The following is a 27,675-nucleotide window of genomic DNA, read 5'->3' as shown; positions in this document are numbered from 1 at the left end:
AATGGAGAATATCACTGTCCGTGAAAAATAAACAAACTAAACTAAACTAAATCCCTAAATAAAATGTGTTGGTTAGGAGTAGATGTGATGTGGAAGTAGTGAGGCACACATTAGCTTCAGGCTGTGTGAATCACTTCAAAAAAGTTCAACACTGTACTGCAAGTAAGATGCACCTGTCAACATGGAGATGGAGAGGCAGATAGCAGAACCAAAATCAATGTAAGAGGCAGACAAGACATAAGCTGACTAGGAGAAGGATGGAGAAGAGGGGTAGAAGAAAATTGGATGAGCAGGTGGCTTGTGTGTATTCAATTTAGGAGCATTTTATTATGCTAATGGTACAGTTTTATGGCTCAGTTTCACATAAAGTGACATCGACAGAGAGATGAAAAGGAGCAGAAAGGAGAAAGAACGTAGACATGGGCCAATCAGGTGCAGAGAGGACGAAGCTCATCTTATTCTGGTCAGGTGGTGAGATAAGACTGATGTGACAGATAGAAAGAGCGAGGGATGACAGGACAAGGAAAGTTTTGGACAAAGAGGGATCGAGGGGAGAAAATGGTAAAGACCAGGGTGAAAGGAGGGATAAAAGATGAGGAGGATGGAGAAGGAGAGGAAAATGGCTGAGGGAGAGAAAAATGGATGGGACAGAGACAGAAAGAGGGAAATTAGAAGACATGCAGAGAAACAGGAAGAGAAAGATGAATGGGACTCAAGACTGTGGGGGACAAAAGTACAATACAGATGCGAAAACAGGGGGAGTCGATTATTTTGGAGCCAAAAGAAGAAAAGGGAGAAAGACTGCGGAGAGACAGTGAAAGATAGATGAATCGTTGGAAAAAGACTCAGTGACAGGAAGTAAATGTTAACAGATAAAAAGCAAGAAGACGGAGAGGGAAACAACAGAGAGGTGGTAGGTTTTTTGGTGGGGGGGGGGTAATCATCTCCTTGTCAGACTTATACCTCAGTGTCACCTCTGTGCATTTTCCCTGGTCAGCACTCCTGTCTAACATGCCAATAATATTTTTATGATGCTTTAGAGCGAACCACTTTGTCAAGCACCACAGACAGGACATCCACCTCTGCAGTTAATACGTCTTTACGCAGCCATGCACAAAAATTACAGCACTGCAGTTTTGCTGTTTTAGGGCTGGGGTAAGGAGTACAGAGTTTATTGAACACCCAGTAATTGAGATGTGATATGATAACTTCAAAATTCAGACGGGGACATAAATTTGTCTGACAGTGATAAGTGGAGAACATGAGACATGGTTATACGGTCATTGTGAGAGTGCAGCGATGCTTTTAGCTAACATCAGCATGCATTCAGATGTTTAGCAGGTCATTTTATTTGACCATAATTAACATTTTAGTTTAGCTTTTAAGCATGCTAAGATTTGCTTATTAGCACAAAACACAAGTAGATGAGGCTGATAGGACTGCGATTAGTTTTGCAGGTATTTGGTCAGGCCATAGGGTATTGGGGTGCAACACTGACATAACAGGTGCCAGATCTACAATGTACAAAAGGGCATTATGAAATTATTTTTGCGTCCTGCCAGGGAGATCAGATGCCTGCACCTATGGAACTACGGTATTTGGTCATAAACCAAAAGTATTGCACAATCTTGAACTTTTGACCTGATTATGGTGCGAGATGAAAAGTCAAAGGATCACCAAAGTTACTGAAATTCATTCTGAGGGGAACATGGATGGCTGTACAAAAGTTTCATGTCAATCCAACTAATTATTATACTAGTTATAATAAATTGATCTCAATTTATTATAACTAGTATAATAATTAGTTGGACCAAAGTGATGGACTTACCAACAGACTGACTTTGCCATCTTTATTGAGCCACACCACTAGCATGGCTGAACATTCTTCAGAAATATTCACATATTTGAAATATGTTAAAAAAAAATACCTGATGTAAGATTCCATGACCTCAGAATTAAAAAGGCTAATATGGAGGGAAAAAAAATCCTCCCTGAAATATCACTTTCTGTGGTGTGGTCCTAAAGGAGTTCAGTGATGTGAATAGATCATGAAGATGACATATGCCTCACTAACTTCCTAATTGCACACCGAACTGTTGATCTTCACAGACGACAAACAAGGACAATAGCTGCAATGTTTTCAGGCTGCACATTATAGAGAAAAAAAACTGTGATTCTGTGACTTGCAATCAAATCTGTATTCCCAGGTACATATCTGCAGAATGTGTGTGATTGCAACTGTGTGTTGACTGGAAGTGGAGACCACAGAGAACTGATGTGTCGAATCTCTGTTGCAGGAACAAGACGGGTATACTGGGCTGGAGGAGCGAGAAGACTGAGACGGTGAATGGATATGAAGCCAAGGTAGAGCACAGGCTGCTCGGACAGCTCACTGATCTCTCACACTGTCCAGAGAAACCACTGCTGTCACAGCTCAATTTGACATTTCCTGAAAGTCCATTTCACTTGAAGAGATAATTTTCAGGAAGAATTGCTCCCAAAGTTATTTTAAAACCTTTTGAGGACATAGCCTTCTACATTTAAATGATAACAGATGGATTTCTGGAACCTGAATTCTTTACCCTCAAATGAGGAATAAATGAATCAGCACATAAAAGACCAGATGGCCTATCAAATCAAGTCAAAGAAAAAAAGAAAAAAAAAGAAGGCTATGTATCGCGCAGACACGCACTACCTTGACCCCATTTGTTTTCTTAACCCCCTGGAGGGAGTCAGACACCCAGAACCAATCATTAGTGGTTTAAAAGCACTTCAGATAGGCTCTACAGTAAAATACTGCTGCCTGAAAAGCATCTATTTTCTCCATCATTGATTTAGGGTTTAAAACGTAAACAAACAACTCCTTCTGTTGAGCTGCTCTCCTACTGGACACTTTTAAGCTCTTATTTCCACTTCCGTCGTCCAGTGTAAAAACTCAGAATCGGCAGCATGCTCAATCATTAATGAGTATTTCCTTTTTGTGGTCACTGGTGAGGCATTCCAGTATTCTTCTCTAAACTGTAGCTTGAAGAAGTTGGCATGTATGATATAGGTTTCATTATTATTGTTTCAGAATGATTGTCATCACACATACAGCACTGGGGTCCCAAACAATGAGGAAGTTAAGGCAATGGCAACAGAACAAGAGTTAATGGTTTCCTCCTCTGTCAGGTGTACGCAGCATCCAATGTAGAGCTGATCACCAGGACCAGAACTGACCATCTGTCAGACCAGAACAAGAACAAGACAAAAGGTAAGGAACTTCTTTTTTCAGCTGTACTTCAGTGCCTTAGACATCGACACGTCTTAGGCCAGGGGTGTCAAACTCAACTTCCCAGAGGGCCACACTGGAAAAGGATAATCGCATCAAGGGCCAGACATGTAGAGTTTATTTTCATGCTTTTATTTTGAAAAAGTCAAATATCTTTGACTGTATTATTCCATGTCTCATATAGTCTTCTCACTTACAGTTTGGTCCACATAAAGCCCTAAGCGCCTAGCAAATAGTTCCCTTAGAAATCTTAGAATTTAGCAAATCAAGCAAAACAAAGGTTACATTTTAAAAGTCGACTCACAGCAACCTGTTTCCCAGCTTTAATTTCGAAAACTCTCTGCTTCTCTGGGAATTTCTGGGAGTCTCAAAGTCAGCAAATCTACCAGTGTCGTGTAGTTGCCGTTTGAAAGTGTAGTTTCCTGTCTTTTTGTTTTGGTGCACAACTAGGCGGGCCAACATTTATCGTGAACCTAAATTTATATAGGGGCCGGATCAAAACCTGCCAGGGGCCGGGTTCGGCCCGCGGGCCTTGAGTTTGACACATGTGTCTTAGGCCATCCAGGTGTTCATTATGTGCAGGTCCAACACAGCTGCAGCAGCTGGATCTCTCCATTATCCTCTCTGTGCAATGTCCGGGAAAAGAGTCACTGATGAGTAGTCCCTCTCACCTGAGCTCAATGAGATCACCCTGAGGCTCCGTTTGCTCGGTGGCTCCGTCTCGTTTTCTGGTTCAGATCATGAATCAAACAGGATTAGCAGTCCTCCCTCCCCGGACTGTCGCTGTCAGCAAGGATCAACCATCACATGCTCCTCTGAGGGCTCCCTCCATTCTTCCAGGTCACAATCCCCATCTGCACTCTGCTGGTATGCAGGAGTGGACTGTTCTTGGAAGCGCTACAGTGACTCTTGAATGAGTGACTTACTCCATTTGCCCTTACCTTGTGCTATACCTATCATCATTTTGTCAACACTGTACAAAAACGTTTGAGTGATATCCTAAGAGAGACACACATACTGTATCTTGAGTCAAGCAGCAGCTGTAGACAGATCAGTGGGACAAAGGCCAACATGTGGACACTTGTCTTATTAACCACATCACTACTTCACTATCATTAGTAGACCTTTTAGTACTCATGCTGTTTCTGTTTATGGAGGACAACCACAGCACCAGCTCTGTCTGAAAGTACAAGCCACACACCCACGCTCATGTTTTCTTTGCTGCTCCCATCTCTCTCATATCTAAATGAGCAGCGGCTGCTGGATATATCATGGCACTCTTAAAAACAAACGCTTCCTTCACTGTGTGACCTCGAAACGTCGCTCTCAATCTGGTTTTCACTACGAGTGATGGGAACCTAACACAAACACGTTTTTTTCCTGCTTATTTTCATGAAATTCATATTGCTTCTGGTTTCAGATCCAATGATATTTAGAACATATTTTGGAGTGACTCTGATCTTATTTAGCTATTTAAAACACAATATACTTCAGTTCAATGTAATGAGTTTACAGACTAGCAGACTCAGACTAACAGGGCAGTTGGAGTTTGTGTAACTATTCTCTCAGTCTAACTCGTCACTGCTGTGTCTCTGAGCAGGGGGGAAGACTCCACTGCAGAACTTTCTTGGGATTGCTGAGCAACACATGGGGCCTAACAACGGGGTAAGTGGACAGTTTATCTACACATTAAGTCCTAATTGTGGTTAATTATCATCCATCCATCCATCCATCTTCGTCCACTTATCCGGTGTCGGGTCGCGGGGGGAGCAGCTCCAGCAGGGGACCCCAAACTTAATTATTTAATTATCAGTTTTTTTAAATTTGTTTTATGGGTTGAGGAAATGTAATATTTTTAAACCCAATCTAATAAATAAAAACAAACTACTGGGAACAAGGATGTTTTTACCTGAAAGCAGTGATTAATGGGCTCTGGTGCTGGTCACGAATGAATCATCGTCTTCAATATTAGCATCATCACCATCACCTTCCCTCTTTGGATGGACAGTGGGTGTATGAATCCTTGTCCACTGTGTCAACAGGAGAGCATGCCTGCAGAGTAAAACAATAATTCAGAGAGGCTCCAACCTGCTCCAATATTGATTATGTTTTTTTAATTTGTTTCTGCTGGAGAGCTTCTATGACTCATACGCCCCTCCTTCTCCTCTTTCTGTATTCTGTCTTTTTACTTGTTCCCCCTCACTGTCACCTCTGCTCTTATGAGCTCAATGCCTCTCTGTCCTCTCTACACAACACTGAGACAAGCTTTTTTATAGGTCTTGACGTAAGCTCTGCAGATACTTTGTGCAACTGTAGAGCTGCAATGCAATTTTAATTTTTCCAAACCCTAAATTAATTGTGATGAATTGACTGCAACTGGAAGGAAAATACAACAACATAGAAATAATTGCTCTCCTGTTTCACAAGCAGCCTCTACCTCCTCCCGTAATGGTGGCCTGCCTTTGACAGGTTTACTTAATTCAAACTTAACAGTCGACAGTGAGCTACTAATTAGACCGTTACCCAGATGCATCTTCTATAATGATGTAAAATACTAGAATGAAAAAAACTGCTTTGTCATTTGTTCTTAAGTTTTGGCTTTTGAGCAAAGTTTTTTTCTTTCATTGAGCTGTTGAAAATGTCAGTAGGTAAGAGGAAAGCCTTGAAATCCCAGTAGGTGGTGAGTGTTTTGTTCCACAACGGAGAATAAAGCTGAGAAAGTGAGTTTGAAAAGCCAGAAATCTTTGCACTTTGTAAAGTAATCTTTGAGTCACTGGTATTGAATAAAAATCCTTTTGATGATATATATATATATATATATATATATATATATATATATATAAAAAAAAATAAAAAAATGAATATGTATATATATATATATATATATATATATATATATATATATATATATATATATATATATATATATATATATATATATATACATATATATATACACACACACACACACACACACACACACATATATATATTTTTTTTTTTTTTTTTAATTTATTTATTTATTTTTTTTTTCAGGATTTTTAAAAGTCATTATTTACTTTCTGCAGGCCCTGGTGACCCAGATGTCCTGTCCTGCGATAACCAACCCAGCAGCGCTGACGGCTGAGGAATACTTTAACCCCGGCTCGTCCCCGACCCAGCGGGACATCGGCCACCCGTGCCAGCTCACCACTAAGACCCAGAGGTGACACAGACAGACAGACAGGAACACAGACAGGCAGATATACATACAGCGAAGTCGCCCTCCAAACGCACCGCCAAGTGCCAGAGCTGACAAACTGATGGACAGAGTAGACCGTCTCTCTTTCTCTTTCAAACACGCACGCACCCACACGGATAAAATCAGCCGTCCACCTAGATCCTGATGGGAAAAGACGGACAAACAATATATTCACACAGCTCATGACACATCTTGACTATTTAACCAAAAGAAGGAAGCCTGCACTGTCTCTCAGGATAAATTGAAAAATGTTATGTTATTTCTTTTGTAAGGTAGCTAATGATAGCTTCTCTCCTCCACCTGCCAACCTGCTGTCCAATCGTCTGCCCAGTGTTCATTTAACTGAATATCTGCCTGTCTGTCATTTTAAGTTGTCAGTTTCACTATTTTTTGGCAACTATAAAACTTGACAGGACATCATGAAGACGTTTTTCAGGTTTCAGAGCTGTCTCTCAATGCTGTGTTGTCTCTCAATGCTGTGTTCATTATCAGACAAGCTAAAATATAAACATTGATTGGTCTCAATTTGAACTCGACTCAGCAGATTGTAGACAGTTGCTGTTAGCTGATGCAATCAATATCTTTGTGTATCTCTGGCCAAAGAGCTAATCACTTAAATGAGGACATAGCCTATTGTAAATTGTTTCAATTATACTGGAGTCAGAATTGTATTTTGTCATTTTCATCAGCAAACTCTGTTACTAGTCACCTTATCAGTATCCTCAAGAGTCTGTATGTGTTCTTGTTTCCAGGTTTAAAGCCAAGTTGTGGTTGTGCGAGTCCCATCCTCTGTCCCTGGCAGAACAAGTGGTGCCTATCATCGATCTCATGGCGATCTCAAACGCCCTGTTCGCTAAGCTGCGTGACTTCATAACTCTGCGTTTGCCGCCTGGCTTCCCTGTCAAGATTGGTGAGTGCTGGGAGAGTGAGATGGATGGAAGGATGGAGCGAGTGAAGTTAAAATGATGGGAAATTAAAATAGATAGGGATAAAGTGAGTAAAAAGGACAGAAAACATTGCTTACTAAAAATAAGAGTTGATATAAGGACATGCATGGTTAACTGGATGATGAGACTGATGCAAATAGATAACTTAATAACACAAAAAATGTCATCTTCCGGTCCATTTCTCGTGACTCCCCTCAGAGATCCCTCTCTACCACATCCTGAATGCCAGGATCACCTTCAGCAACCTGAACGGCTGCGAGGAGGGGACGGGCGTCCGTGCCGACAACGAAGTGGGGGTGGAGGGGGATGGACAGAGGGACACCCCCAGGACAGACACCCCTTCCCCAGGCAGTGACTCCTCCAGCGTCTCCAGCTCCAGTTCCACCAGTAAGAACACACTCCAATAGTACACCCTATAGTGTTTCCTGTTGGATAATAGTGCCGTCTTTTCTGAAATCTTCTTCTTTTTCAGTCTCAGCTCAACTGTAAATTCTGCAAATTATTTCAACAAGCTGTTGTATAAATCTTCACTAACATTTACTGCAGAACCTGGCCCATACGTCAGTACACAAACAGTTATGAGCAGTATTTATCACTGATGTTGGATGCAAGGTTATGTTCTTTCGTTGTGTTGTGTGACATATTATGGCTTACTCATCATCCTATCTCCTGATCAGAATCCCCACAGCCACGTTGAAAGCTGAAGCCATGCAGAGGAAAGACATTCTTTATTGTGGGACCACTCAGTAGGAACCTCTCTGGAAATCCTTGATGTTATCTTGCAGAAATGCTTTAACTTGAGTTATAGGGCTTTTCCCAATTCCCAAATTTGTACCATCTCGACTCCTCGATCCTCGGGCTTGTGACCCGGAAATCGTTCTCTGCGCTCCATGTTTGACGTCCCAATTCCTAAAATGCACGTCGAGGAGTGAAGATCGAGCATCGGGGATACGATGATGTATCCTCGCGGAAGACTTTTCACCCGCTGCATGTCAGACTGATCTCATGAAGTGGCATATGTATGACACGCCAATTCGTATGCCATTATTGGCGTGTCATGAAGACGCACACTTGCTTTTTAGTGTGTTTATCAATGCCGTTTGGCCTCCATTGACTTACATTACCTTGCGTTTGCGTGTGAATTGACGCCGTAGCGAGTAGTATGAAAGGGTGAAAATCCAAGTAGGGAGATTGGTCGGGGTGGAGGATGGGTGAAACACAGGACTTTCACCCAGGAGAGCGGGGATCGTGTCCCGCGGGTGATATTTCCTTGCCACGTTTGTTGTTTTCCTAAACCCAACCACATTCTTCTTTTCCTAAACCCAACCCACGTGTGACGTTTCCCAAAACCAACCGTAGCCTCGTGATAACACGTAGCCTCGCGATAACACGTAGCCTCACGATAACACGCCATGTAGCTTTAGAAAGTGGCGTGTATGTTTATGTTGTGACGTTGCAGACTGCCGTCCGCTGTATACAGCGTAGACATACACACGCAGATAGCTCAAAATGCGTACAGATAACACACCACTTGGCTTTAGGAAAGTCACGTGGCGTGTATGTTTACGCGAAGTCATGATGTCATGTTGTGCATGTAAACATAGAGTTGTGACGGAGCAAGAGGAGGAGAGAGTGAGAAAACCGGAGAGAGAGAAAGCAATAGCCTAATATCCGCAGCTCCGTGGTTAATCTAATGTTACGGATCGGGCCGCTCAGATCATACAGTTAACATTCTGATTAATAGCAGGTTGGTGAAATAATACACAATCAACGAGGAAAATATTATTAACGTTCTCTAAAAGGGGAACATGGCAGAGCTGCTGTCAGACAGACAGAATCATTTGTAAGATCGTCTGAGAGACGCTTCATCAGGATTATTTCAGAATCTAAAGGTCTAGTTCTGTTCACTCTGTCCCGTTTATAACTACAGTTAGTTTTGCTGCTTAAATATCCGACGATATCAGCTGCAGTGGCATTTCTGCGCGCATGGAAACGTTTACAAGCAGCATCTCTAATCATTAAAGTAAACATAGAAAACACTTATACATTAATACATCATTTAAAAAGCAATGGAGCCTGCAGGGACAGCCGAGGGACAGTTAAACGTCCATGCAGGTTTATTCAGGTTTGAAAATACACGCAGTTGAGTAAGTTAAGTGTGTGGAACACAACAACAGTGTGGAAGGAAAATTACCTGACACAACTTCTTTAACTCTGGATTTATCTCTTTCACTCAGAAATGACTGTTCTGTTTTTCCTTTCCTGCTCCTCTCCTTTAGCCTAATCTCCTTTACTGTTAGATAACACTCCTTCCCCTCTCTTGCCCTTTGCCTTCCCCCTGTGTGCTGCAGTGTCATGTCGAGCCGGAGAGATTCCCCCGTGTGTGTTTGAGCCTCCGCCTGGATACTCCATGCTGGGGGGCAAACAGAGAGACAGCATAAGGGATGAGGAGGAGGACCTGCTGCAGTTCGCCATACAGCAGAGTCTGCTGGAGGCCGGCTCCGAATATGATCAGGTGGGCTGACTGTGACACTGATTTTATCTTATCTTCTGTTCAGAAGTTAAAGAAAGCCCCGCCCCCTCCTCAGTTAAGCTTGATTTATGGTCCTGCGGAGGCTCCATGCAGAGCTTTCGCCGAGGCCTACGTAAGTGGCCTGAAGTTTGTACTTGTGCGTTGGTGTGTGAGTTGATCTAATAGCAGGGCCGGCATTTGTGTGTGTGTGTGTGTGTGTGTGTGTGTGTGTGTGTGTGGTGCGGTGTAGTAGAGTGCGTGAGAGAGTGACGTGATTAGCTTCAGAGCGAGTAGCGACTCTAGAGCATTCACTGCTCTAGTCATAGTGAGGGAAACAAAATGTCTCCCCTGTGTTTTCTGACCACGGTGGGAAATCTGTAGCAGGAAGAAGTTAACCCTCTCCTTGATTTCATGTTGTTTATGGGGAAGGAGAACCAGGAAATGAGTCAGGGAAATGCAACGCTACCAAGCCACGGCCGAGAGATGTGCGTCGCAGCGATGTGTGGTTAAATTTTTCGCAGACTGATCTCATTATGTGGCGTATGTATGACACGCCAATTCGTATGCCATTCAGGTGTGTTATCAAGACGCATAATTGCTTTGTAGCGTGTTTTTCAACGCTGTTTGGCCTCCATTGACTTACATTACCTTGTGATTGCGTGTCAGTTTACGCCGTAGCGAGTAGTATTGTAATTGGGACTCTTACTGGTTATGAAATTAGTCACCTTCAAATACAGATGCACAGGCACTATATCTTAGACACTTTACAGTATAGGTGTGGTTCTAAAGGAAACAAAAATAAACATAAATGTTAACTAACATAAACACAATTGAGGCTAATAACTCCCTCGTTACTTAAATATACAGTGCTAAACATGTCCTCAAAACGGAAACTACCATAAGAATGCCATAAAAGCTATACGATGGAGATAAAGGCTGTCACTTACTGTAAACTCGATAATAAATTGCTAATATTAACTTATCTATATAATATAATTGTAACTTACTTGTGGTCACTGACGCACACAAACGCCACCTGAAACTTAACTTATAAACTGAAACTCAACTGACAGCCCTCTGCAAGCCAGGGCATGTCTCAACATGTTGGAAAAAGGGGGCGTGGCCTGAGCGAACACTTGCTGTACATGCTCTGTCCATGCTCACAGCACTTGAGCCTTTTGCACAAGTATGAAAGGCCGAAAATCCGCGTAGGGAGTTTGGTCGGGGTGGCGGATGGGTCAAACACAGGACTCTCACCCAGGAGACTGGGGATCGTGTCCCGCGTGTTACGTTTCCTAAACCCACCCATCGCTTTCTTCTTTTCCTAAACCCAACCCGTTCGCCATGATGCTAATTCCTCAAGCCGTCTTTCTTGCTCCGTCTCTGTGTCGCTCTTACACTGTTGCCCCTGGCAACCGATAGCGTAGGATCCCAAAATGGTGGGCGGGCTCAGACATCTCTCAAATCGTCACATGTCAGCAAGCTACCATGACGTATGTCCTCATTGTCAATAGGGCGTAGACATACACGCATAGCTCAAAATGCGTACAGATAACACGAAAGTGGCGTGTATGTTTACACGGCTTAGATTTTACGTAGAACCATAAATCACACTTTACTGTTGCTACACCATGTTTTCCATTCTCGCATGGAACATAATTCAGTTTGCAATGATAATGGTTGTGGATGTACCACATTAAAATTGTAATAATGTTTGAGGAAAACAAAGAAAAAACATCCTCCAAACTCTTTAAATGCTGAGTCACTCTCTTAGTACAGCCACATGCCACAGCGTTTTAACATGAAATCTGAGCTTGAGATTTGAGAAATCCAAAGCCTGACAGATCTGCCGTGCCTAGTTATGATTTCTAAGCTATAATTGGACAATCACTGTTTAGGGGAGGGGCTTAGAATATTGTAAATAATAGCAAATAATCTAGTCAATTCACTTACCTTTTGATTGTGTTAAATTTGGCTCCTGCACTTGTAAATAAATATATGCTTCTAGTCAAGTTCAAGTTTTACATCACATTTTCCCAATACCCCCCCCCCCCATTGAAACCCCCAGTACAAATTACAGCAGTAATTTCACCAATAAATCAAGACATGACAAATAGACACACTGAAGTAGGAACAAAGCGACCACTTTCAAAATAAAACCAATCAATACTGAAGCAAGATCAATAAGCCGAATAAATTGCCTGTGATGTGTGGAGCCCAGACCCATTATATTTAACACTGCCTCTGGATAGGTGCTGTTTTGAAATCCCAGAGATCCTGGTCCTGATAGTCCTTGGCCTTCTTCCAGAGGTACAGAGAGACAAGTAAAAATAGACTCAGTGAGATAGGTCAGAGAACATCCTCAGTGTTTTCTTAGCTTGGATACAGGAGGGGAACGTAGAGGAGGCAGAAGCAAGGTTGCAGCTGTGGATTTGTGCTGTAGTTGGTACAATCATCCGCAGCAGCCTGCTGTCCTGAGCTTCAAACTGTGATGAAAAGGTGCCCTTTTTTCAACTTTGAAAGCAGGACAGGTGTTAAAAGGACCATACTGCTGACATTGCATGTAAAGCAACTAGAGTGCATTGATCATTTTCAACAGCATACCATACGTTTTTAGAAGCTGGTTCCTGCATTGTTTTACTCATTCTTGAGGCACTGTCTTACAATATCTTTAAAGTGATGGTTTGGAGTAATTTCACCCTAGGGTCCTTTGCACCATGACCTCAGGCCAAGCTTTTTTCAGCTGGGTCTAACATTGGGAGAGTTAGCGTAGCAGCGTTATCAGCTGAATAGCTTAGCGCAGGGGCTAATGGACCCACGTTTGTATCTCGTAAATGACCCCACTAATAATGCCCGAAATGATACCAAACGTCTACTGTAGTACATATAGGTTATGTACTCATAAAACGATGGATTGGAAAGTTTGCAAGTACACCAGAAGTTTATGAACACTTGCCTGCTGGCTTCTGCTCTCTGCTGTTGTTGCTGCTGCCGGCAGTAAGACGAGTGCTTAGGGCCGTCTACAAATTACAACACCGAAAAGAGATACAAACGTGGGTCCATTAGCCCCTGCGCTAAGCTATTCAGCTGATAACGCTGCTACTTAAATACAGGGGGTAGTATTCCACTATAGAAATTTAAGTTTCTAAGTATAATGTGTTAGGGGAACGTGTGGGGGGCACAATTCAATATATATATACAGTACAGACAGGCCAAAAGTTTGGACACACCTTCTCATTCAATGTGTTTCTTTATTTTCATGACTATTTACATTGTAGATTCTCACTGAAGGCATCAAAACTATGAATGAACATGTGGAATTATGTACTTAACAAAAAAGTGTGAAATAACTGAAAATATGTCTTATATTTTAGATTCCTAGTCATGAAAATAAAAGGAAACACATTGAATGAGAAGGTGTGTCCAAACTTTTGGCCTGTACTGTATATATATAGTAAGTAGAAGTAAGAATGTAGAAGTACTAATGTGGACAAAAATCTGAAGTGCCGGTATGAGTACCAGCCCAATTCCGGCACTGATAGTATTACTAAGTACAGTAGCCTCGTCACAATTTGTTGTGAAATCATGCAAAACGTCCTACCCTTAAATGAGACATTGTTGTTGAATGATGTGCATTAATAGTGTGGCAGCAGAATGTGAATCTTCATCTTTAAAAAGGTGCTTATCAATATTACCTGTATCATGGGGTGTGTGTGCTAAAGAACCAGGGCCAGGATCGATCTAGTTTACGTTGAGTCAGTTCATAATTCATATTTGAGCCAGCTGTCTGTCTCTGTGCTGTGTGTGAGAGGTACTAGCCTAACAGGAAAAAAGCCTGCAGGCAGGATGCTGTCGTTTTAGATGCACCACCATCTCTTTATCTGTGGGCTACCCTTTTCCTGTTCTCGCTTTCTGACTTCCTGTGCGGCCTCCTCTTTGTGTCTAGGTGACCATCTGGGAGGCGCTGACCAATAGCAAGCCAGGAACACACCCTCTGCCCTGTGACCCAAGTCGTGTGGAGAGGTCAGACGTTCAGTCTCTTTTACTTTTAAACCCATTCACGTTTTTTTCATCCTTTTCTGTCTGCCTCAGTCTTGCTCTTACCTCACTCTCTGTTCTGTAAATCACTGTATACACTCATTCCACATTTTCCTATCCTCCCTCCAAAATCCCCTCTATTATCAAGACTCAACCAGGAGCTGCATGTAAAGTTGGATAAAGTATCAGTTGTTAAAAATGAATGGGACTTTTATCTTCCAAAGAGCTGGAATCTTCTGTCTGGACTACGGCGATATTTCCTGCTGTTCCTTCACCCATATTGTCTCCGACTTCCTCTCACTTCTGTTATTTACTGTTGTTCTTCATTGTCTGCACTCTTACGTTGTGTTTTATTTCCATCCTGCAGATCTTTCCCTCCATCCCTGACTCACATCCGGGATTCCTGTCTTGTCCTCCACTACTCTATTCTCTTATCCATCCTGCTATTCTCCTCTCAACTCCCGTCTGCTGTGTGTGTGTGTGTGTGTGTGTGTGTGTGTGAGAGAGAAAGAGAGAGAGGAGACTGGAAGATGGCGTTTCCTGCTTTCACAGTCGACAGTACTGCTGTTGACTTTAGCGCGTTATCTTTAGATTGTGTTTTCTCTCTGTGTCTTCTCTATTTGTAGACGAGTGGATGGATACACAGACAGACCTTTTCTCTTTCCCTCGTTTGACACAATCTTGCTATTGCAGTGTTTACTTTAACCAATGCTATAATGTTAGAGGAAACTGGGGGAAAACATTGTTGTAGACCAAAAAAATCTAAACCTAAACTAAAATAGTTTACGTTTTTTGTGGTGTCCTTTCAGTCATGTAGGCTACTTACTGTAAGGGGTAAAAAGGTAATGCTATCTTGGCTGTTTTGATGGAATATGACGTTTTATTTTTAACTTATTACAGCTTGCAATAAATTATTCGTCATGTGTCGTAGAGATTTCTGGCTATTTTGGGTCCAACTAAATATTAATTTTATTTATGTTCAGATGTGGAAGAACAAAAGTAGCATAAATACAACATTGAACAAATAGCTGTTATAGGGTTTTTTAGGGTCACGTCTCCATTGTAGCCTATAATGAATTACAAATACATTATTGCTGCATTTGTATTCTCTATAACATCGTGTTGTTAGCCTGACAAGCCAGACCCACATCCAGATGTTGGGTCTGGGAACTCACCATTGACGGGGCTCAATCCGAGGGGCGGGATAAACGGTTGTCTTTCAAATTCCCTCTGCACGTAGTAGGATAGCGCTACAACCAGGCAGAGCAACGAAGAAGGAAGAGAAGCTAGTTGATAGATTAAACTTTTGCCGTATCCGGTCGGCAAAACTCCGAACACATCTTCCTTTTTTTAAGAATGACTTCAGTGCCGTTCTTTGTTCTTTTCTCAAAGAAAAGCTTAACTCCAAGTCTTCCAGAAGACCGCTGTTCCCAGCAGCAGCAGCCATAAGCCCGCCCACCGACTCTATACACGATGTGATTGGCCTGACCAGAGTTTGGTTTTTTCCAGCTCGCAAGTCAACGGAGAGTGCCTAGGCCCCCCTGGCTGCAAAATAAATTTGCTGCCGCTATTTTGATTTCTAGTGTTATAGCAGGGTTCAAACAACTATTGGTTGAATTGTGTTCAAGCCATAAAAAATAATGGGGTTGGATCTGTGATGTCACCCATTGACATTTTTCTGTTTTGAAGCCTCGAGTTTGATATGCCGCCGTCGCCATCTTGGTTGTTCCCAGCCGGATGTGACGATTTTTGACAAGAGGGCTTAGCTGGGGAGGATGACGTGGCCAAGCCAGTGTTTATTTTGGTTGCAATGGCACTCCGCTAAACTCTAAAGCTACCTCCCTCACATTTCTCACCCCAGGACCCCCCAGCACAAGCCCCGTGCCCCTTCCAGCCTCTGCTCCACCCCCTCCAAGAAGCAGCCAACCACCTGCAGCTACGACGAGCAGCTGCGCATCGCCATGGAGATCTCAGCTCGGGAGCAGGAAGAGGCGGAACTCCGGCAGCGGCAGGAGGAGGCAGAGCTACAGCGCATCATCCGGCTGTCACTCATGGAGAAATGAGAGCTGAATGGAGCAGCAGGGGTCTGAGGGGAGGGGTCTGGACTAAGGACACATGGGAGAAAAGGGCAGTAAAGGCTACTTTAAAACTTAAAGCACACTGTAAGTGGCTGAAAATTAATGCCAAAATCATCTTAGTGGTCTCATACGATGAAATGGCCTCCGCGTTTCTCCCCCGTCTCCTTTGCCAGACCTTTTCCATAAAGCCATACGGGGATGTGGCTGTCCAGCCTCTGACAGCCAGAGAGGGACCTACTGTAAGTTTCCTCTTTCTGGTGCCACATACTTTCTTGACCAGTGCCAGTTTACAACCAACAACACATCCAATACAACAAGTTTAGTGGCATGCCTCCTTGGATGAGTGATTTTTGTCTATTTGCAGGTGTGTGTGTGTGTGTGTGTGTGTGTGTGTGTGTGTGTGTGTGTGTGTGTGTGTTTCAAAACCAGCTCTCTGCACAGGGGTCAACAGATCACCTTCTGTCCTGAAAACATATTGTGTTAGGCCAACTCTTTACTCCAGCACTAACACACACACACTCACTGGGTCCTTTTGTCACTGAGTTGGGTGGGTTTTAGTCTTAACTGTGATTTAAAAAAAATAAAAATAAAACTTGTGTGGACTGAGCAGTGACGAACCAGGACCAGTGGTGTGGGAGAATACCGTAATCCTCTTGGTTAAGTTGAGCTTAATGTCGTCAAACCATCTGACTTCCTCAGTTTTTAATGAAAACATTTGGTAAATTTTCTTTTGATTTGCACAAAATCCAGATGTACTGTATTTAGCTTGTGGGCGGATCACATATATGACTGTTAATGGATGTAGATGAAGAGTTTGAGCACAAACTAAACTCAGGCCACTATTAGTTTTAGCCTGATGTTAGACAACGAGCAAAGATATGATAAGACTACGAGAACAAACACTTGGTGTACTACTAACTAACCTGTGTGTGACTGTGTATGTGTGTGTGTGTGTGTGAACAAAAAAAGGGACATGATAGTGGTTTGCAAGTAGATTGTCAAATAGAAATGTTACCGAAAGAGATTTTCTGTATATTTGCATCCTATCACCTGAGCGGATGATTTCTGTAAGTGTGTAGTCACAGTACAGTGTGTGTGTACAATATTTCAGCATAGTCTGCACCCATGTGTGGTTCATTTATTCCGACTTGAGTCAGGCCTGGAGACCTGCAATATCTGAGCACGCTCTCTGAGGGAAAACGTGCCCCGCGAGAATCACTGTTGAGGCTATTGACAGCAATTTGAGGTTTTTACTGCACCCCAAAAGCAAGCTGGCTACACAACACGCTAAAAACAAAAGCAAATCTAAAATTAAATAAAAACAAATGTGGGGCATTTTGTTATTGGATTGGAAAAATTGTTCGGTATTGCTCTCATCATTCTAAGTAACTTGATATTACAGGGCTCAAGGCTAGCAGCCAAACACTGAGGAACATGTTTTGTTGTGAGGGGACAAGGACGGACAGGGACAGCTTGATTTTCTCCTTATCTTTTTTATTATTTCTTTGAAAGAGATGTACAACTTTCACACTTCTATATCAGCACAAACTGAGGAGAACCACCTCTGCCTCTTCTCCAATCCATTCTTAAGCTTGCCTGGTTAATAAGAAAAATATTCATTTTTTTTACCTTTTGAAAATTGTTGCAGATAAGAGATGCAGCAAGATGTTTTCATGGTGTATGCTGAGACATGAGTTCAGATCATGATTCAAATAAATAAACATCTTTTGGAACAGCACTGCACGAGTGGATTCTTTTTTTTTTTTTTTTTATCCATTTTTAAAGTCACAGCATGCTTCAAATCCCTTGAACCCCACACTGAGTTTTAGCTACAGCTTTCCACTGGAAGTTTTTCGGTCCTCTGGAGTGAAGGATGGGGTGACAAAGGCAATTAGTTTCTCACGACAAGGAAAGCTGCAGCGTCACTCGGCACCAGAGAGTTGATCTGTTTTTAGCAGCTTCCACCTCCATCTTTCTCCCTGTGACATGGATTCACAGCGCCTCAGCCTGATTCAAGGGGAGAGGGGGGTAAGTTATTTTAGGCTTGACAGGGAGGAAAAGGACAGCTTAGAGACTCTAAACCCTCTAAGAAACACCACTCAGAGCAGCCAGGCTGCTTTCTGTACTTTAGTTGTGGGTTGGAGAGAATGGGAAGATAGAGAATACAACAATTTTCTAAAAGAATCAGCAGTATGCAGCCCCAACTTCTCCACGGCCCTGACTCAGCTCGCCATTATGAATAACATCAGGATGGTGGAAGCACGGGGCTGCAGGCGTGTGTGAAGTGAATTTGTAAAGAGCCACAGACAAAACAAGGTGTGTGTCTGTAAGAGAGAGACAGAGAAGCTGAGCTCATCATTATGCTAAGAGGAAGGATGCCAATCTCACTGTGACACCTGTGATTTTGTTCCTCGCTATTTTAATTATTTCCCTGCTGACAGTTCAATTTGGGACAACAAATCCTAAGTAAGATCAATTGGTGAAATCATCAAGGAAGGTATTATCGCCACTGTTCCATCATATCCCCAACCGGCCCGTCAGACACCGCCTACCAAGAGCCTGGGTCTGTACGAGGTTTCTTCCCAAGAGGGAGTTTTTCCTCGCCACTGTCGCACTGCTTGCTCTTGAGGGAATTACTTTAATTGTTGGAATTGTTGGGGCTTTGTAAATTATAGATGGTCTAGACTTACTCTATCTGTAAAGTGTCTCGAGATAACTCTTGTTATGATTTGATACTATAAATAAATTGAATTGAATCTTAGCTTTCCTCTTGATTCATGTAGACCAAAGAGCCTTTGGTGTTAACGTTTGAACAATCAAACACATTTTCTTTTTCAGTCTGGTCATGTCCTTTAATGTCAGCGGAGCTATCTGATTTGAGTGTGTGTTTGTGTGTGTGTGTGTGTGTGAGTCTCAGCCGGGGGCCTGGTGGCCTATATCTCAGTATTTAATTACCCACATGAAACAGTAGGTAAAATGTCAGCCTGAAATAAGCTGTGCTGAGCACCGATGGAGATCATTTCCCCAAGGAGACGGGCTTGACTCGTTGAAAGTGAACTGAAACTTGCAAGTTAAATATGACAGGCAGAATATCTATCAATAACGTCATAAGCTTGATTTTCAGCCATTCAAAGTGATCACATTTTTTATTATTTTTTGGGCTTCTCCGCCTTTAATTTTTGACAGGACAGCTAGGTGCGAAAGGGGAGAGAGAGGGAGAAGAGACGCAGGAAATCGTCACAGGTCGGATTTGAACCCTGGATCTCTGTGTCGAGGCATAAACCTCTCAGTATATGTGCGCCTGCTCTACCACTGACCCAACCCGGGCCACCAAAGTGATCAAATTTGACCACAGTGGAGGGTTTGGTTGGTTATCTGAGCTTCCAGAAATTTTATATCTTTACTTCCAAGAATGTTACTCCTGTAACTACAAACATACACCTTCTTTCACACTTTCCCTCATGCTGCAAGACAGTTTTAAAACTGTAGTTCTCTGCCTGGCCAGCTGGCGGCAGTAACGTTGATGATATATTTGGTAAAAATGTCAGCATCTGTAGCTCAGTACCCTCGATTCTTCTCTTCAAATGGGTGCTTGTGTGTGAGGTGAAGCATACCTGAACACAAAACAATGTAAACAGTCCCAGCAATCAAAACAAACTCATCACATGTATTCACTGCTAAAGCTTTTAATAAAAAAAAACAAAAACATATCAGCTTTATCCTGGTTCAATTAAAAATCTAAAGACATGTCTGTCCACTTTGAAAACAAAAACACGCATACAGAGACGACTGATATCAGTGCAAAATAATCCTCCCCGGGGTAAGAAACAGATTTCAAATAAAAAGAAAATCATCAAAACAGTAAAGTGCATTTTTGGAGAAAAAGCCCCTCTTGTAGTTTTAGGAACTGTGATCAGGCAGAGAGAGTCAAACACTGAAAACAAATGCTTCTTAAAAAAAGGGAAACAGACATAATGGAGTGCATACAGTATTCACTGGATCAGTCTTAATTTGGACATTCATATTCCATTACTGTACATATAAACCTGAACTCCAGTTGAAACAACACATCCAGTGGCTTACATGCAAACATATGTTCATCATTTAATTCTTACATACTAAACATACGTCGGAGGCCACACAAGCTCTCCGGTTTACCTGCTACGCATTCATACACATCATGCAGCCGCTCTCGCACAATCTGCACCGCTCCAGTCGTGTCCGTTCCAGTCCATTGCACTGAGGTTACATGGTATTGTATAGCACAGTGACAGCTCGCTGCTTTTTCTCAGCAGAGCCTTTGTGAGACCGTCTCGAGGAGTGTCCCCTCCCCTGCTGACGCGTTGTGGTGACCGCGCCGCTCCCGCTGCCTTCTGGCTCCTCCCTCTCGCCTGGGTCCTCTTTCGGGAAACGACGAGGGGCAGAGGAGAAGCAAAGGGACGGTGACGACGAGGACTCGTCGAGATCCCTGCCGCCACGGGACATTCCTGTCTTTTCAACGCAACCGTTTCGAGCCAACACCTTCTGCTTTTTCCAGGTGTCGTCGGGGTGAGATGTCGACAGAGAGAAAGAGTCCTGGGAGTGGGACGACGTCGTCCTGGTGTATGGCCTCAAATCTAAGTCGCTGAGGTCATTGGCGGAGAGCTCCAGACAGTCCAGTTTAGCTAAGGAGGCCGACCTCTTCATGAGAGAAGGAGGGGTGAGGCCCGCCTGGCGGATACGAGCCTCAAGCTCCATGGCTCTGTGCCACACTATCGGCTCCAGAAAACTCTTCCCCTCTTGTCTCTCTCGGAGCCGCTGCCCTACTTCCAGGCCTGGAGGGGTTTGTTCAGAACTTCCCCCTTTACAAGGTCCTGGCTCGGTGTCCATAACGGTGTCTCTCAGGCCCTGAGGCTGCCCCAGTTCGTGATCTTCGCTGTCGGTCGTCTCCAGGCAGGCGCCCTCATGGAGGAAAGCCTGCAGCTCTCTTAGTGTGTGCTGAATCCGCTCCAGCTCCTGGCTGCCGTGAGCCAGCCTGCTCTCGGCGTCCCAGCCGGGACCGCAGCCCCCTCGCTCGCCCTGGGGACACGATTCCAGCCTCACATCTGTGTCCGACTCCTGCGCTGTCACCCCATCCAGAGTCATTTGGTTTGAACAGCCCTGGGGCTGGGTCAGATGTTGCTGGCTTTGGCTGTGGAGCTGGCTCTGTCTTTGGGACTGGGCTGAGGTATCTAGAGAGGAGTCTTCTAACGGACTAGTAGAGGCCAGGGGTGATGTCAGCGTATGGCTATCTATGGATGTGGGCACAATGATAGGAATAGCACCAGAGACTTGGCTGATATTTGATTTGGGGGAGCATGAAGGGTCTGGGAGGTGGTCCGGGCCCGAGGAGTTGAGCTCTGTTTGTGACCCTATATGCTTTTCTCTATCTTTAGACTCAGCCGATCCAGCCATGATCTCTCCCTGAGTGATCCTTTGTTCTGTGCAGTCCTGAGGGAAGCGAAGGGGAGGATGTTCAGTGCTCATGGGACACAGGGACAGTCTGACAGGAGGGTGTTCAGCGCTGGGGGAGTGCACCGGAGATCGCTTCTCCATGTCCTGCCTCAGCTTCTGCTCCAGCTGCTTTGTGGCTCGCCGCACCGAGCCTGCCGGCCAATCGCACGGCAGCATGGAGGGAGACTGCGGGTGGGAAGGTGGAGTCAGAGAGCCATGCGGGACTTCAGAAGCCTCTGCCTCCATCGGATGTTCTGGTCGGATTAGCTGAGGACTGTGGGAGGATGGAGGGAGCGATGAAGAGGAAGAGGAAGGGGAGGGGGTAGGGAGGCAGGAGGCAGGGTGGCATATGGCTTCAATCTCTGTAACAATATGGCGGACTGATACTCCGTTGTCATGATAAGGGTGATGAGGTCGGTCAGGGCTGTCCTCAGACTGTGGAGACACCTGAAGGACGATAAGACAGAGAGAGAGAGAGAGAGAGAGAGAGAGAGAGAGAGAGAGAGAGAGAGAGAGAGAGAGGGAAGAGATGGATCCAGATAATATTAGTCATAGTCTTGTGTTGTTTCTGTATTGTGTGCACATTTGTGACATTTATTTTAAGTCATTTTATAATGTTTTAAACTAGACATAAAACAGCATTGCTTGTACAGCGTGACGGAAATTAAAAAATTAGAGGAGACAAAAAGTGACAAATGTACCTATATTATCTGGCCTATTCTCTAATCTTCCAGCGGGTGTCACTTATTGACACATTTCGGGCGCAGTCAGTTCCAGTTATAATTTCAGAACAAGAACTGCTATACACACGCCACACAAACCAGCTACGTGCTGCTCATGTCGCAGACGAGTGGGTTAGTAGAACTGTAACTCTGGCGGTGACAGGCAACAGTAAAGTTTGGCTAAAGAAATACCACAATTCCAAAGAAAACATTTCCCTCGTATTTAACTCTTTTTGCAGCTGCATGGTTGTGGCCCTCTTGAATTTAATATGCAGTCCAGAATATGAATATCAAATGTGATGCTGCTGTGACAGCTGTATAAACAGAGTGGAGCAACTTTTGCATTGTAAACTGTAATACGCAGACAGATGCTGTTTAGCAAACCCATACAGTCAGATACAAGAAGCGCACAGCAAAAGATCTTGCTTGCCTCAAGTTATGAGGCTTTCTTCATAAAGGGAGTTATACTAGCAAAGGCAAAATGTTAACAGGAATGAAGCTGAAGGATCCTGTACCTGACTAGTCCCATTTCCCTGCTCCTCTTCATCCTTAGCCTCAGTTTCTCCGTTTTCCTCGAGGGACAGAGTTGTCCTTTGTTGTGCCTGCTCAGAAAGTGTCCGGGAACTGCCATCTTGGGCAAGGCCCAGAAACTTCTCTCTGGCGCTGAAGAAGTCGATGCTGTCTGCGCTGTGGATGGACGTCCCATCGGCCTCGCTGCGGCCGTCCAAGGCGCTGCCTATCTGTAACTCGCTGGGGTTGTTGTTGTCATCACTGGCGGCAAGGGGAAGAACCAGGGGGAGGGGAGTGACGTTAGCAGGGCTGAGGGGGCTGTGTTTGTCACTCGTTGAATCAGATAATGATTGGTCTGTTACGTCTGAGTCGGTGGATCCCGGAGTGAGAGGAGAGATCTCTTCTGAGCTGCTTCGCTCAGGCAAATTGAGGGACAGTTTCACGGGTTGGTGTTTGGGCACTGAAATGGACAGATGTGTGGGAGGACACCGGTGAGCACGCTGCAGTTCAGGAGTGGGGGGTACGATGTGGAGTGATGGTGGAGGGTGCGGTAGAGCAACAGGCACAGTGACAGCCACACTCGATGAATTGTCCAGTCCTTCCTCTGGGACTACAGTGGCTGCTCGGGGTCTGGGGAGGGGAAGCAGGGGAGGGTAGCCACAGTCTGAGCTGACCTCCTCCTGACCTGGGGAGTCACGCACACCGCTGGAGTCTGTGTGGGAGTCAGAGGTGTGTGTGGCGTTTGATTTGGCAGAGTCTTCGGTTTCAGCACCAAGCGCTTGCAGCACGGCCGCACCCAGGAAGTGATGTAAGGAGGGGGAGGAAGTGTTGTTGTTGTGAGAGTTGGAGCGGCCCAGAGAGTGAGACTGAGGTGTACACATCCACTCTGGGCGATCTGATAGGTCACTGTCAGAGTGTGAGCGCCATAGCTTATTATGCCTTTGTTTGCTGTGGAAAACGGTAGAAAAACAACAGTATGTTAGCACCAGAATGCTACCTAAAGAACATGTTCTAAAGATGATTCACCATGAGAGCACACCTGGCCAGCAGAATTCCCTGATACTCCTCCAGCTGTTTCATGAAGGCAGGGTTTGGTTTGGTGACCGCCCGTCTCTCTTTAACATAGTCAAAGGCAGTGTCCAAGTCCCAGCCGTACTCCTTCATGGCGTAGGCGATCACTGTGGAGGCGGAACGGCTCACACCCATTTTACAGTGAACCAGACACTTGGCACCAGCTTTCCTAAGAGACAGAAGACAGAAGAGAATGACATTTGTTGGATTACAAGATTGAGAAACTAAGGAGAGCTTAATAAGCTTGTGTGTGTGTGTGTGTGTGTGTGTGTGTGTGTGTGTGTGTGTGTGTGTGTGTGTGTGTGTGTGTGTGTGTGTGTGTAAGCCTACTTGGCTTTGGTGATGAACTTGTAGGTCTCGTTCCAGTACTCCAGCAAGTTGGTGGCCTCTTCATCGTACACTCTGATGTTGTGGTACTCAAACATCCCCGGGAAGAAGTTGTCTATCTCCCTGGTCACGTTCAGGATGTAGTGCACTCTACAAAAGAGACGGAAAGAGGTTGACTTGATGTCAATTTAATGTCAATAAAACTGTCATCAATATTCATATTTAGTTATTCAGATGCTGAAAGCTTAGCTAATACTGTCCCACACAGGTCAGACATTGCTGCAAACTATTTTGGAGTTCAATGCAAGTATCAGCTGTCTCAAAAAAACTGAAAAAAAAAAAAATCCGCTGGTTGCTGATGGTGCTTTTAAAATGTATATTTGACTGTGGATTTGATTAACTGGTGAAACAGACCTCGGAGGAAAAAGGCACCCTAAAATGATGCTGATGAAGACAGGGGTTGTAAAAGCTTACCATAAAGCAAGCGAGCGGATTGTGATTATTCTGTCAAACATCAATTAAGTTAGCACAATCCAATGACTACAGGTAGATTAAATCCAATGAACCTTTGCAGCGGTAAACAGATTCTCTCATTTCAATGAACTTCAATTAGAAAACATTTAATAAGTGTACATCAAGCATAGTCTCTCCATTTATTAAAATTGTGGTTTGTAGTGTCAGTTACTGACTGATCTTACCCGCTGTTCTGCAGCTCCTCCAGGTTAGAGGCATTCCACTCAGAGCCCTGGAGACATCATAAGTCCAGTCAATATCAAGATGTACACAAATATACAGTACGTTCAACATTGACTGAGAATGAGTCAAACCTTACAACAGATAGCAAAACAAGCGAGGAGGGAGATTTTGAGCATGGTTCCTGTACATTGTTCATTTTAAATTTTCAAACACAACTGTACGTTACTCAATCGACTGTTCTCTCACTGAACACGAACCATGGGATAAATCATGTAAAATGGGTATAGATTTGCTAACACTGTATTTCTGATCCCTGTGGTCAAACAGCAGGATTTTACAAACCAGAGCATTGTCTTGTCTAAACCAAACTCAGTGGCTAAGACCACGTGGCTCATAGGTTCTCACCAGATAGACGTGTTCAAAGATTTCAGTGGGGCTGTCCATCTGTCCCAGGATGACTATCATCTCGTTGTCTATGAACTCCTTGAACTCCCTCAGGTTACACACCATCTGCATCTCCAGCTCTGTTCGGATCTGGTACGATGTTAAAAAATTGGCATTTGGGTATCTTAATAAGTAAAACTGCATTTGCAAAACCAAGATGTATATGCCACACCTAACTGTAAATGTCACCGCATTCATCTAGGAGACTCTTACCTCCTTACAGGTGACGTTCTCCAGGTCTTTCTGCATCATGATCTCTCTGAGGCGCATCTTGATCAGCCTTTCTGTGCGCTCCCTCTCTGTGGGCCTGCACATACAGACACAAACACCTTTATAAAAAAAACAACATTAACACATTTTCGCTTAGCCCAAAACATGAACTTTTTGACACAAAGAATCACCTTCCCAGTCACAGCAACGACACTTTCCTTCTGTTCATTGATTCATTTTCACTTTACTCTCAATGAGATTACTTGTTCTGCCAGAGAATTGCCACTTTGTCTGATTCTCAGAAACTGGAGCGGGAACAGAAAATCTGAGAGTATAGCCCATCGGCGATCCACAACAAAGTCCTCTTGTGGAGTATGCCTGTTGTTGTGCCTGGCTCGGTTTCTAACCACTCCGCTGGGGGACGCATTTAGCCTTTGGACGTCACACTGTTGATACCAACAAGTGGCCCAATTACCTCTCTGGAGACAAAAGCTCAGTTTGTCTCCTAGATTCTCCTTATTACATGGTCTAATTAATCTCTTGTTTGGTTTTTAACTGGATCCTCAAGGTAACAGTACACAGCAGTGTGGGGCAGCAGTCACAAAGAGGGGCAGTGTGGTGGCCACAGGTGTGTATCTGCAGACTTAAAAGCATATATCCGTGTTGGAGAATTGGAAACAGTCGGCTTGTTTACCTCAATGCTAAACATCTTACTGACCCCAAGAGAATGAGTCTACAGGTTTAAGGGAAAGAGAACAAAGTCACTCCTGCCAACAAATAGGAGTTAATTACCGGCAGCCACTAAAACTCTAACTTTAACCTCACAACAAGCCAGGACTTGCCCACAGACAGCTTGGGGGAGGCTGGGATGGTCAGGAAAACATGGCAAAAAGAATACACATGTATGACGACACAAGAAACAGTGCTAATGAGTAACTGAAGAATGGAAATTCTAGTTCACTTCCTTGAATCGATGATAGAGGAGTAGCCTATGGGAAGGCACACTAATCCCCATTAATCAAACAAACACAAAACCATGCCAAGATCAAACCACTTCCTGCTATCTGAACTTTGCTTCCAGTTATACAGGGACATAAACTGCCATGTAAACAAACACTGGCAGATCATGTGGCTTTTGCCGTCACTCTGTGAGGGACAACAAACTGGGACTTTATGCGTTTGGATGTGTGAATTGGAGCTCATAAAGTGTGGGTGGCAATCTTACTGATAAGTACGCTCGAGTGCAAACAAAGAGAGAGTGTGTAAAGTATTTCTGTAAATATGGGCGTTTGCTGTGTGTCACGTTTTAAGTGGACCTTGATTTCTCTTTCTGTCCCCACGTCTCTCTCCTTTCCATCCAGGGGCATCAGGTGCATGCAGCAGCAGAATATCTTCATTAATCTTCCTAACACCCCCATCCTCTACCTCCTTCTCTCTGCCTACCACCTGCTTCTGTCCATCTCACTGTTGGTCTATCTATTTGTCTGTCTGGTTTACATTTTTCAAGTGTAAATCAAGCCAGCAAAAGCCTCAGCTATTTCGGACACAGGAGGATCTCTGAAGTGTGTGTGTGTGTGTGTGTGTGTGTGTGTGTGTGTGTGTGTGTGTGTGTGTGTGTGTGTGTGTGTGTGTGTAACAGACGCTCCAAATAGGTAGTGAGACACGTGACTAAGCAGCAGAGAGGGGAATTTCCCTGGTATTAGTAAAGACATAAATCCAGCAGCCTGTGTCATTCCCTGTACTTTCAATGCTCCCTTGTGGATCTCTTGACAACTCTGTCACAAAGATTCAATGTATGTGTGTATCACATGACAATATGTATACACACACAAAGTGTAATTACACCTATACATAGCCAGATTCTATTGCTCTTCATACTATTCATCCTGCACATACACTTTTTCTTACTACTCTTATGTTACCACACTCTACATAGCTGTACTATACTGTACATATCTGTCTATATGGTTCATACAGAATATCCCTATTTACTCTGTACTCTACACTGTTTTTCTTATAATATATTCTGCTAATACACTGCATATATCTATATTATTCTTACTACTATTATAATGTCACTGCTACTACATTGCACATATCTGTACATGTTGTTCATATTACATAGCCATATTTATT

At 43.8% G+C, this 27,675-nt stretch overlaps 2 protein-coding genes across 4 annotated transcripts in view; one reads left to right on the top strand and one right to left on the bottom strand.

Annotated features, from left to right (window-relative positions):
- ankrd13b (ankyrin repeat domain 13B) overlaps nt 1-17,804 on the top strand; it is a 45,011-nt gene extending 27,207 nt beyond the window's left edge. Inside the window, exons 8-16 of one of the 2 annotated variants that reach the window (XM_028573349.1) lie at nt 2,298-2,364; nt 3,172-3,253; nt 4,872-4,936; nt 6,340-6,476; nt 7,265-7,422; nt 7,658-7,846; nt 9,811-9,974; nt 13,918-14,006; nt 15,871-17,804. In XM_028573349.1, the coding sequence (XP_028429150.1) occupies nt 2,298-2,364; nt 3,172-3,253; nt 4,872-4,936; nt 6,340-6,476; nt 7,265-7,422; nt 7,658-7,846; nt 9,811-9,974; nt 13,918-14,006; nt 15,871-16,072 (1,153 nt within the window). In that variant the 3' untranslated portion in view covers nt 16,073-17,804. The remainder of the gene's footprint in view (nt 1-2,297; nt 2,365-3,171; nt 3,254-4,871; nt 4,937-6,339; nt 6,477-7,264; nt 7,423-7,657; nt 7,847-9,810; nt 9,975-13,917; nt 14,007-15,870) is intronic. The other variant, XM_028573348.1, reaches the window with a different exon arrangement.
- Nucleotides 17,805-19,753: 1,949 nt separating this feature from the next.
- ssh2a (slingshot protein phosphatase 2a) overlaps nt 19,754-27,675 on the bottom strand; it is a 30,590-nt gene continuing 22,668 nt past the window's right edge. For both annotated transcript variants that reach the window (XM_028572333.1, XM_028572324.1), the window contains 7 exons: nt 25,543-25,636; nt 25,291-25,419; nt 24,888-24,934; nt 24,193-24,339; nt 23,831-24,031; nt 22,797-23,739; nt 19,754-22,006 (listed from right to left, as the gene is read on the bottom strand). In XM_028572333.1, coding sequence (XP_028428134.1) covers nt 20,333-22,006; nt 22,797-23,739; nt 23,831-24,031; nt 24,193-24,339; nt 24,888-24,934; nt 25,291-25,419; nt 25,543-25,636 — 3,235 coding nt within the window. In that variant the 3' untranslated portion in view covers nt 19,754-20,332. The remainder of the gene's footprint in view (nt 22,007-22,796; nt 23,740-23,830; nt 24,032-24,192; nt 24,340-24,887; nt 24,935-25,290; nt 25,420-25,542; nt 25,637-27,675) is intronic.

Source organism: Perca flavescens, chromosome 3 (assembly GCF_004354835.1).
Source record: "Perca flavescens isolate YP-PL-M2 chromosome 3, PFLA_1.0, whole genome shotgun sequence".
In the NCBI taxonomy this organism is placed as follows: domain Eukaryota; kingdom Metazoa; phylum Chordata; class Actinopteri; order Perciformes; family Percidae; genus Perca; species Perca flavescens.
The sequence above is the reverse complement of the archived record's forward strand: the minus strand, read 5'-3'. Positions and strand labels throughout refer to the sequence as shown.